The sequence below is a fragment of the Gavialis gangeticus genome, unplaced genomic scaffold, assembly GCF_001723915.1.
Source record: "Gavialis gangeticus isolate Ggan-Ray unplaced genomic scaffold, GavGan_comp1, whole genome shotgun sequence".
NCBI classification, from domain to species: domain Eukaryota; kingdom Metazoa; phylum Chordata; order Crocodylia; family Gavialidae; genus Gavialis; species Gavialis gangeticus.
Window position 1 is genome coordinate 2,984,567 of NW_017729027.1, and position 12,242 is coordinate 2,996,808.

At 42.0% G+C, this 12,242-nt stretch overlaps 1 protein-coding gene across 1 annotated transcript in view; it reads right to left on the reverse strand.

The window, feature by feature from the left end:
- ZNF292 (zinc finger protein 292) overlaps window positions 1–12,242 on the reverse strand; it is a 118,624-nt gene that overhangs the window by 59,776 nt on the left and 46,606 nt on the right. The window contains exons 2-4 of the mRNA XM_019520324.1: window positions 10,068–10,222; window positions 8,761–8,839; window positions 6,970–7,105 (exon numbers count right to left, since the gene is read on the reverse strand). Of these exons, the coding sequence (XP_019375869.1) occupies window positions 6,970–7,105; window positions 8,761–8,839; window positions 10,068–10,222 (370 nt within the window). The remainder of the gene's footprint in view (window positions 1–6,969; window positions 7,106–8,760; window positions 8,840–10,067; window positions 10,223–12,242) is intronic.

The window sequence follows — 12,242 nt, forward strand, 5'->3', positions numbered from 1 at the left end:
AGTGACCATAATTACTTACATGCTGAAGCCCTGAGTGAATTACATGGGTCAACTCAAAAAAGCAAGCCTAGAAATTCCTCTTTCCAGCTCTCCAAAACTCCTGTTTCAAGCTTTGCCGTATAGCAAGATATTGGACCTTTTGCCTGTCAGTTGTCCAAGAGCAAATGCTGTCCTTCCTGGGCATTCCTCCAAGGAAATTTTGTAAAGAAATGCCACATTTGGAAAGCATGCAAGTGTACATAGGGCTGATTTTTCTATAAATGAAGAGAAGGAATGGAACACTGCAGAATATAAAAACCCAAACAAGAACATTACACAGGCCTGAAAACAATCAAAAGAAGAGTGGTATGAACAGAAATGTATGGAAACAGAGGTTCCTTATAGGACACATCATGCTTAAGAAAGAGCTGTACCTTACTGCTAGAACAATGAAAGAAGTGAAAAAATTCAGTATTAAATCAAGAGATGGCAGGACATGCTTTTAAAATGAGAACAAAGTAGATAGAATACACCAGTAAGCTGTTTGACAATCCAATTAAGGGAGAGAAGACTGGTCTTTTAAGAGAAGAAATGCCACTGATCTTAATGTGAGAATTCAATCTTGCCTTGAAGACAATGAAAAATAGCACAGCAGCCAGAAATAATGGAATAGTTGTGAAAACCATACAGAATCTAGACAATGAATCATAGACATTACTGCAACAGTTCCTAAATCAAATATACATGCAAGATAAACTACCAAATATTGCAAGCAGCCTATTTTAATTCCTCTGCCTAAAATCCCAAATGCAAGGCAATGTGGAACTATGGAGTCATATGCTCAGTGTGCTATTGACAATCACAGGAGCAACAATGCCAGAGCAAAGAGATTCCCATATTACTGGTAGTCAGCTTGGATTTATATTAAATTCAAGTCCTGAAAAGGTATACTTCCCTACATGAAAGAGCCCTGAAAAGGCACAGAGAAGTCCATCTGTGCCTTGTGGAGTATGAAAACAGCTTTTGACAAAGTCCACCATGAAAAGCTGATGCAAATCTTGAGACTGGCATGGATGAGCAAGATCTACAACTAATACAGAATCTGTACCAAGACCCACAAGCTCTCCTCTCCGTAGTGGGTGAAACTCAGAGAAATGCTGAATAAATAATGGTGTCTGAACAGGATGTGCTCTTCCACCAGGTCTGTTAAACATCTGATTAGGGAATATCAAGAAAAGCCTGAAAGATGACCAAAGTTATAGACATACAATCAAATTAAAGTTACTTAACAGGGAGTCAGGGACTAACTACAGAACAGTAAGCATACAGTTACTACATATCAGCAATACTTGGTGGTAAGTGACAGCTAAACTGGGGCAGAAAGTAGTCCAGAATGACTTCTTTCACCAAAGCTGCTCCAATTTAACTATCACCAGGGATCCTGGTTTTCTCTGTTTAAAAATCCAAAATCCTCTGATTAAAACCCCCCAAATCCATGTTTTTTCATGATTAAAATGAAACACCATTATATATTAAAACAATTAAAACAAAACACCACCACCACTGGACAGGGCTTTAAACTAAGGTTGTTGGGAGCTGAGGATACACAAATTCAACCATGTCCAGGGACCAACATACAAGTAAGTCCAGTAGACAGGGACACTGGGAGAGCCACACTTTTGGGAACTGGGGAATAGTTCTCCATCAGCAGGACAGGAAGATGAGGGCCTTAGTAGGAGGGCTCAGGTGCCTATGTACTAATGCCAGGAGCACGGGGAACAAGCAGGAGGAGCTAGCCCTCCTACTCTCCAGTGTGCATTATGATCTAGTAGGGATTACAGAGACATGGTGGGACTCACCACATGGCTGGAGTGTAGCTATAGAGAGCTTCATCCTGCACAGAAGGGACCGGGTGGGGAAGAAAGGTGGAGGCGTTCCTCTCTATGTGAAAGAGCAGTACACCTCCTTGGAGGTCATTATCGGCTCCAAAAACGGACAGCTTGACACACTCTGGGACAAGCTGTGGGGGCGGGGGGGAGCAGGGGCAGCAAAAGAGACCTAACTGTAGGTGTATGCTACAGACCACCAAACCAGGGGGAGGAACTTGATTTGGAGTTCACCCGAGAATTGCCTGAGGCTGCAACATGCACGTGACATAGTCGTCATAGGCGATTTTAATTATCCAGACATCTCCTGGGAGGAACTCTTGGCCACTGTGTTAAGGAGCAATTCCTAACTCAGGAGGTGCATGGACGAACCAGAAGTGACGCTCTGCTAGACTTGGTCCTTGCCAAAGGAGATGACTTGGTGACTGACTTAAATACAGAGAGAAGTCTGGGCTACAGCGACCATGAAACCCTCATGTTCACTGTCTGATGCAAGGCACATAAATTGGAAATCAGGATTGAAGTCTTGGACTTCAAAACTGTAAATTTCAACAAGCTTAGGTCACTAGTAGGGCAAGTTCTGCAGGACCAGGGACCAAAAGCGAAAGGTATGCATGAAGAGTGGTTGTTCCTTAAGGACATGATCCTTGAAGCACAAAGGAAGTCCATTCCCATGCAGAGAAAAGGTAACAGAAGGGCTGGGAAGCCCTCTTGGCTAAACAGGGAAATCACTGTTCTCTTAAGAAAGAAGAAAGAGGCTGATAAACAATGGAAGTTTGGGGCGGGCCCCAAGAAGGACTATTCCACCACGGCCTGCATTTGCATGGAACAGATAAGACAGGCTAAGGTGGCAACTGAACTTAGATTAGCAACAGGAACCAAGGACAACAAGAAGTCCTCTTTAGGTACATAGGGAACAGGAGGAAAACTAATGGGAGTGTGGGGCCATTGCTCAGCAACTCAGGAGAGCTGGTTACTAGCACCCAGGAGAAAGCGGAATTCCTGAATGACTACTTTGCCTCGGTCTTTCACCAGACAAAAGAGAAAACTACGCCAGGTAGAGTAGAGGATGAGCATGGTAGGAATAATCACCTTCCTATTATTGCCGTAGAACTGATGTATGACCAATTAATAAAATTAGACATATTCAAGTCAGCAGAACCAGATGATCTTTATCTGGGAATGCTGAAGGAACTGGACAAAGTCACTGAGGAACCCCTGGCAAAACTCTTCCACAACTACTGGAGCTCTGGAGAAGTCCCTGAGGACTGGAAGAGGGCCAATGTTGTGCCCATCCACAAGAAGGGCAGGAGGGAGGACCCAGGTAATTATAGCCCAATCAGCCTAACTTCCAGCCTAGGGAAAATCCTAGAAAAGTTCTTGCAGAAGGTAAGATTCTGAATGACAGCCAGCATAACTTTGTTGCAGGCAGGTTTTGCCTTACCAACCTCATCTTCTATGACCAAGTAACTTGCCACCTGGACATGAGAGAGTAGGTTGACACTGCATACCTAGCCTTCTGAAAGGCCTTTGATCTAGTATCCCACAATGTCCTCGTGAGAAAATTGGAGGATTTGGGGCTTAACTCCGAGACAGTCAGGTGGGTGAGAAACTGGCTGCAGGATAGAACCCAGGGAGTCATAGTGAACGGATCTGTGTCATCCTGGCCAGAAGTGGGCAGTGCTGTCCTGCAGGGGCCAGTGCTCAGTCCAGTACTTTTCAACATCTTTAATCGTGATTTGCATGTGGGGGTGAAGAGCTCACTGGCCAAGTTCGCGGATGACATCAAATTATGGGGAAGTGTGGTCATGTTTGAAGATAGGCTAGTTACAGGCAGACCTAGACAGGCTAGCAAGTTGGGCGAGTCACAACCTGATGAAGTTCAACGCTGAGAAATGTAAAGTGCTCCACCTCGGGATGAGCAGGCCCCAACACGCCTACAGGCTTGGTGGCACCATACTGACTAGCACCACAAATGAAAGGGACCTGGGGGTAATAATAGACCATAGTATGAATATAAGCCAGCAGTGCAATGCTGTAGCCAGTAGGGCAAATAATATTCTGGCATGCATCAATCAATGCATCTCCAAAGCCAAGGAGGCGATTCTTTTGCTCTATTCAGCACTGGTGAGACCACAGCTGGAGTACTGCATCCAGTTCTGGGCACCACATTTTAACAAAGATGGCAACAAGCTTGAGAGAATCCAAAGAAAAGCGACTCATATGATCAGAGTCTTAAAAGACAAGCCATATGAGGAAAGACTGAGGGATCTGGGACACTTCAGCGTGAAGAAAATAAGGCTGAGAAGGGACCTGGTAGCAGCTTACTGCTACACTAGAGGGAAACATCAAGGGCTTGGTGAGCAACTGTTCACCAGGGCACCCAAGGGGAAAACCAGGAGTAATGTCCACAAACTCCTGGAAGACTGATTCAGGCTCAACATTAGGAAAAACTTTTTCACAGTCATGGTGTCCAGACTGTGGAATAAGATCCCTCCAGAGGTGGTGCAATCACCTACCCTGGAAATCTTCAAGAGGAGACTAGAGAGTTACTTTGCTGGGGTCACCTAACCCCAGTTATGTTTCCTCCTGGGTGCAGGGGGCTAGACCTGATGATCTTCCAAGGTCCCTTCTGGCCTTACAATTTATGGATCTAGATATAGGTATCAACTGCACACAATATTTTGTTGATATATTTACAGTTTTAAAGCAATTGGGAATCCTACCAGTATCTCAATCATTATAATAAATAAATTCTAAATATCTATATATTTTGGTGTTTGATTTTGTTTTTTTTGTCACAGAAAATGAGGGCTCCCTCTGTCCCCTTTGCTCACCAGGATGCGGGTCCAGCTGTGGCAGTCCCCCCTGCTGTAGGTCGACAGCGTCAAAAATAAAGTCCAGGGGCTGGACCCAGCTCGCAGAGCCCTAACATCTGGATCCCAGTATTGCTGGGGGGTCTTGGAATTGACCCACAGGGCATGTAGGGCATGCCAAGTGGTTCCACATACTGCACCAAATTTTGTATTTGATAATCTTAAGAGAGTGTTATGCTGCTGCAAAGATGGAACTAGAAGAATAAGATCACATATAAACATTCAGTTTCTACTGCAAGACTTGCTGCTTTCCCAGTAGAAACCACAAGTGTACAGGATTTTTCTCCTACAGAAGAAGTGGCTGCTTCAGGAGAAAAATATCCCAGGAAGAGTTAAATGGCTCCTGGGAAAGTTTCTTTTGCAAGACTGAACACCTGTACACATACCTTTTGAGAGAAGCCTCAGCACAGTCCTCCAGTGGGCTTTGCTTCCAGCCCCCCAAAGATTCAGGGAGACTGTATCACTCAGGTTGGTTTCTACTGCCCCAGCCAAGCAGATTGGCCATTTACAATCCCCACATTATGCTGCATGGAGACAGCCTGTAAGGCAGTCTGAGTCAGCCTCTCAGGGCTGCCCTGTGCACTGCTGTCATCTGCTGGGGAGCTTGCAGAGCACACAGAGATGTGTGCACATGGACCCCCTGGCTGCACAGAGACTCAGCATTTGAATATCTATCTGTTCTGGGATCTCTGGGTAAGTTTTTTTACCAAGAAAACAAACCCAGGAGAATTTTCCCAAATCAGCAGGATTTTGCAGGAGAAACTGCTGGATTTTCAAACAATAGTGAAATGAATTCTAGAGTAACATGACCATGCTGAAGATTAGCTGGAGAGAGAGAGAGAGAGGGTGGTGCTGGTTTAGGAACTAGGAACAGCTTGATAATATGGTAATGAGGGAAAAAGGGGTTTTGTGCATAGTTCATACAATAATCTTGAACCGACTCGCTGCTGCCACTGAAACTACAAGGTAACATGGATTGAAATCATCCTGAGCTTTCTGAAGTATACGAATACACAGTGGAGTGAAGTGGCCCAGAATGCAATGAGAAGTAGATTAAGTGACTATAGCATGAATCTGAGCTGTGGAAGGTGATCATTGACCATCTGTGATTTGGAGATATCATTTAAACAACCAATACTGATCATATAGTTACACAAAACGAAGCACTGGGAGATATCACCCAAGATGTCCTGGCCTAGCCTTCTTTTGTGAAGGAGAGTACTTATCCTCCCTCTCTAAAACAGAAGGGAAATAGGAACGAACCGTAGGCAACTAAGAGGAAGACCTTTGATTACTTTCACCAGAAACTAGAAAAATGAGAGATCCTCTTCTAGAAGAGGAACAAAATCTCACCGATGTCTTAAAGTCTCCTCTGTTAAAACAGCCTTGGTGACAAGTGAGGAGGCAATCTCTAGTTAAAACCTCAGTTAGGTTAACAAGGGAAATTTGAGGAGCATCAAAACAGTTAACTCCTTTGGTAACGTGCATCTTGTCACCAGAAAAGAAGTAGAATCCAGGCCCACTGACACCAAGGTTGGCAGCCTGGAAGCTGCTGACTCCGATTGGGATGCAAAAGACCCTGGTGCCAAAGATGATTTCTGTATCAGAACAGATAACCTAGTCGCTGTGACATAAATGGACTCCACATGTAACAGTGCTGAAGGAATCAGTACTGAATATACAATACTGCACTAACTTTTACTCCAGTCCCAAAATCAGTATGAAAAGGAGTTGCCATAATATTTCTTTTTATCTTCAGGCCTCTCAAGTATAACATACACTACTGCTTTTTAAGAAATATATATATATTGGTATTTCAAATATTGTAGAGCACAGGAAAGACCAAAATCACTGCAATCTCTTAAATCTGAAATGCGTCAGTAGTGGTTTTTTAAATGTGGTTTCTTAAATACAGATGTTGGTAATGGTTTCAGTTTTCTATTAAATATATAGCAGTAAAAATGGGATAGCTGTATTTTTATTTTACTTATAGAAGAGCAGTTTACATCAATACATCTTTGTTGGCTACCTCTGCATTGACATTCATCTCAACACAGAACAGCCTGTTTATAAATCCCTTCTGAGTTTATAAAGGAAATCACCAAAGAGATGGCTGCATTATACATAAATCACTAATGACATAGAATCAGTCACACCAAAACGCTAATTTATTAAAATAGTTGTAGAACGGGTATGTGTTGTGACCACGTATGGTATTACAAATTTACCTTTATCCTGATTCAGTGGTTCCTGGGAAAGAATATCACAGAGCACTGGGTTCCTCCATGCTCCCTTCTCTTGAGTAAGAGTAGCTAAAAAATGCAGTTCACAGCTGCCATTCTCCATCAACTTTTCATGGGACACCTGAAGAAAAATTTTAAATGAGTCACAAGTATGGCAAGGGAAAACAAAACCCCTTAAAGACATATGGTTTTAATATAAAAAAACCCCCTCAAAAGTAGAACTTGTCCTTATAAACCTTTGCTCTAAAAGACCAAAAATACAAGCAATTAATCTTAAGTGCTATATGGAGACTTTTTAATATGGCAAATTTAAATGTTGTAGTGCACATGCTATATGCCAGTATAGTGTCAGGTAGGCTTCTAAAAATACAGTCTTAACAGAAAAAACTGGGGTTGTGGCACTAAAAATACTTTTATTGTATAATTGCAATACGGCGATTAAAATCAAGTGAAAACACGGAAATAAAGTCTGCTGTCCAGGTAAGACTTTGGCACCAAATCTTATTTAGTCAGTCTCTTCTGTGATCCATCTTGAAGCACTGGACATGGTGGAGATAAATTAATTTTGAGTCAGATAAAAAGATAAATTTAATTTTTCCTTTAATTTTTACCACAATGCCTTCACAGACTATTAAAAAAGTTAGTAACTACATTTGGATACTATAATAATCTGTAATAAGATAACTTTCAAGAAAATTTTGACCAAAACCTAACATTAGTAACAGTGAGAAAACTGGATGGTTTCTGTAACAAAGACTAATAATTTTTATGTTCTGAGTCCTCTAGAGTGGTGGACCTGCGTGATGCTTGTAGGCAACCTAATGTTTCCCTAATACTGAAAGTGTGCTTTGGCTTATGATGTGGCAGTGCATATAACGCTGAAAGCAAAAGAGGAAGTATTATCAAGAAGACTTCCCTACATGACCCAAAACTTTCCTGGGGTTCACTATTAGTTTTTTATTGCTCATTTCCTTTGGTAACACAGTCTACTCCAATCCTTCTCCCTAAGCTTAACTACTTTATGCTTCAGAACTTGAAAATACAATGAAGACCCTCAGATTCAAGATACTCATGTCAGGGCATGTTAAATGTGAAGTCAATTTTCCTACTTCTTATTTCTCTCAGGCTAAAGGCTCTATTTCTCTCAGTGCAAACAACCATTATATCTAATAAGTGTGGGTTGGGGCTAATTTCAGCACCTCTCTTCAGAGTAAATGGCTAATACTTTCCTATTAAAATTTTTTATAAGGCCTGACAAACCTGTAACATTCACTGGTGTTTTCACTGTCCTAGCTAAATACAGAACAGTATTTACAGGACAGTGAGGACTTGATTCTATTCTACATGACAGCGTGGAAAATGATCATACTTAGGTACTTTGATGCATAACAGGTGGAAAAGGATTTGGCTCAAAAGAAATAGTGAAATTCAATGTTACATAATTTCATTTTTAGTATTTTGTTACAAATAATAGGTAAATAAATATGATTTTTTATAACTTTAGTATCCATTAAAAGTATCTTTCAAAATACTTGGGATCAGATGTTAGTTTTGTTTTAATTTTAGCCAAATATTATTCAAAGCTAGTATCTGAATTAATATATGATTTGACTGACCTAACAGCACGCATGACTTCTAACTGAAGGAAGCAGAAAGTTTAACTTAACTCTTGCAACTAAATATCCCCAAGCTTCCAAAGCATCTTTTAAAGGCTGCTGATTCAACATTTCCCTTCATATCCATCTTATTCATATTAAAAAACCCAAAAATTCTCACCCGTACAAATGCCTGAAAATTTTCCCATTTATTTTCTGGTAAGTCAAGAGGCAGACACAGTAAAAGTTCCACACAGCTTCTGGAAAGTAAACGGGGATATTACTTCACATAACTTTGATGAGAATTAACTTTAAAATCTCAAATCAACTTTGTCATTATAATTTTTAAAAAAAATATAAGCCATTAGATTTTAAATGGAATAAGAGATATGTGCAAATACATAGTTCAACCGTACGTTTAAGTGCATACAAAAAATGAAAAGGGGAAGCTATCCAAGCCTCTGAGTTTCCTTGCCACAAATCACAAACTGCCTGCAAACATTAACCTCCTCTACCCCTCACATACATAAAAAGCAGATTTCCCTCCTCTGTAGGAGTCCAACCCTGCATCAGTACACAGAAACCACAGCCTCAGGCTCTCTCAGGAAAAGGACGGTAGCTTGTTCCACAGCAAAATAACCTTCATAGAGAAAATTCTATCCCCAGGGATAGGGGCGGAGCTGGACCAGCTCCATAGAGCCCCCCTGCCAGCCTGGGCTCTGCCCTGGACCCCCGCTGGCCCTGGCACCAGGGCAATGAAATAGGCCCCATGCTCCTGCCCAGCTGCCACTGCTCTTTTGCCCACCTGCTTGCTGCCCCTTTCACCTCCTGCTCCAGCAGCATGTGGTTTCCAGATGCATGGCTGGGACTGTAGAACACAACAGGAGCCAGAGCAGCCTGGCCCCCACAGTTCCTGTGTGCAGTCTTGGCCGTGCAGCCAGCACCACATGGTTCCTGGCTGAGTGGCTGGAACTGCACAGCACAGCAGGAGCGAGCCAGGAACCAAGTGGTGCCGGCCAGGCCAGGCTGGATCCTGCTCCTCCAGCCGTTCCCCTCCCCACTGTCCATTCTTACCTGGTGAGTTTCCACTCTCAGACAGAGGGAGGACAGGGGAACAGCCTCGCTATCACCAGGCCAAAAGCTTCTGCTAGGCAGAAGTTTCTGGTTGGGGGCTCGGGGTGGGTGGGGTGGGGCTAGACAGTCCTTGCTGCTGCCACTGCTGCTGTCAGTGCCTCATCAGCTTTTAGACAGGCAACCACCAGCATGTAATAATTTTCTAAATTTTAGAGGGGCCCCACGGGCTGGATAGAATGGCCTGGTGGACCAGATTCTGTCTATGAGCCATATTTTGCCCATCCCTGATTTAGAACACTAAGGATCAATATCAACTCTTAAATTCAATCTAGAAACTAACCGGTATCAAGTGGAAATTGCTTAAAATTTATATTATCTACATATAATGTGCAATTCACTGAAAAACATACTCACAGTGATAAGCGTTCAAGCACAAAGGCTACTTTTTCACACTCAGAGGTAAGATAAGGTCGTGCTTTAACATAACTTTGGATAGCCACTCTGTATACCTCCAACAACGGCAGAGGATCTTCAGATGTCTTCCACTTTTCTGCATATTCCAAGAGTGTCTGTATAACAGGAAGAACAAAAAAAATGATCACCAGATATGTTCAAAATAAGTTTAGATAGACAATTATACACTTTCTACAAGTATGGTATCCTCTTCAGTTTACTCATCTGCATGTTCATCTTATGAAGCATGGTTCCCAAAACTTGGCAGTTTAAAAAAATTGCTTATTAACATTGAACACAAACCATTTCTCCCCATTTAGCCTAGTCTGTTTGTTTCTAAATCTGTAGAAAAGTGCTTTGTAACACTTGTAAGACACTCCTCCAACTATACAGTTCGTCCAAAAAGGATATCACAAAAAGCCCTTGTTCCCAACTTAAAAAAATACTTTTTTTAAGCTTTCAGCAAAATCCATTTCCTAAAAATGTATCTGGAACTCAAAATCACTGTTTTTTGAAAAAACAAAAATTGACTCCACTGCATCCCACCACTCACCCAATATATCAACTTTCGCTCAGAAAAAAATACTGAAGTTAACATTTAGACGCCTAAAGTTAAACAGCTTATTTTTGAACGTATACTAAACAGTTTTGTTTTCAAAGCTGCAGAGTTCTGGGTCTGAAAGTTAACTTAGACTAAGCCTAAAAGTAGAAATGCATGGCTAAGTCAGCTGGGCTTTTGTGTCTTATTTTTATGAATATGTTTTTTCTTGTCTGCCAGTCTATGTTATCAGTGCTTTTGTTTAAATGATCAATACTGAAAGTAACATGGATATAACATGTATTATAAAATAAGATAACGCACAGACTAGATAACAATAGCTAAGAACTCAGGTATTTTACACTTGAAGTCCATTGCAGCTATGCATATATCCAAGACTGCAGAGACTAACAGAAGAAATGTAAACAATCCTATACATCTCGACCCTTGCCTTGTCCACTCTGAGATTGTTTAGCTATGTAATTTGACAAGTTTCTATGCTAGGCCTAATGAACTCTGGTGTGTCTGGGTGAACTGTACATGGCACAGGCCATTTGCTGTGCAACTAGCCCTTTTGAGATTACCCTCCCTGGATGAACAGTGGTCACAGCATGAACAGCCCCGCAACTGGCTCTGGACTGTGGCCTGGCTCATGGTCTACCCCCTCCCCATGCAGGCTGAGATATGCTGAGACTTTAGGATCTCTGCTGAGCTGCAGCAATGGTATGAGACCCTCCCCATACTGTGGCAGCAGCAGTGCACAAATCATGTCCCCCACCCCAGCTGCGGTAGATGTGCAAACCCATGGACCCTTCCCATCATGTGACAAGGGAAGAGGCAGCCACTAGGATGCTTGGGCCATGTGCTGGCCCATTGGGGGCTGCCAGTTGGACAATCCCATGGTACAAGACTAGGCTCAGTATTTTCAGAATGCAATTTGCCATTTTTCTGCAGTTAGGTGACCAAACTTTTGTTGCATACACTCTTGTAAGAATTGCCTATTGCTGTTTTTGGCTCTCTGGTTTTCTATAAAAAGGGGAAATGTATTGAACTATATTGTTATCATTTGTATCCATTATGTATATTCACTATATTTCTTAGTATGGAATACAGTAACTGAATGACGGAGCAAGCTATAAGCAACTTAAAAGCAACCTATAAACAACAGCACTTAAGGATGAGGCTAGAACGACCACTTTAGATTTGATATCCATTGGGAAGCATTGTCAATAGCCTAGCACAGGTCTTCAATACGACCATTAAAATGATAAATAGGATGCTCCTCTCTGACGTGTGCCAGAGTTTGGATTTTGCCACACTTGCACTTGGGGTCTTTAATAAAATTCCATATATGTAGTAGGTAATTATATCTACCTTGTCCAGCATGAACCCTGATCACCATTGTCCAGCTTTGCCTTGGTAAAGCAAAGGGGTTTAGATGTGGGGTCTACGATCAGTAATGAGCAATTTTTTAGTGATGTCAATTGTATTCCATTGCTGGGTTCGTTTCTCCTTGATGCCAAAGTTTTCATCATTCAGCTGCTTTTCTACACTACAAAATGGCCTTCTCAACTTAAGTCTTGGTCGGGGGGGGGGGG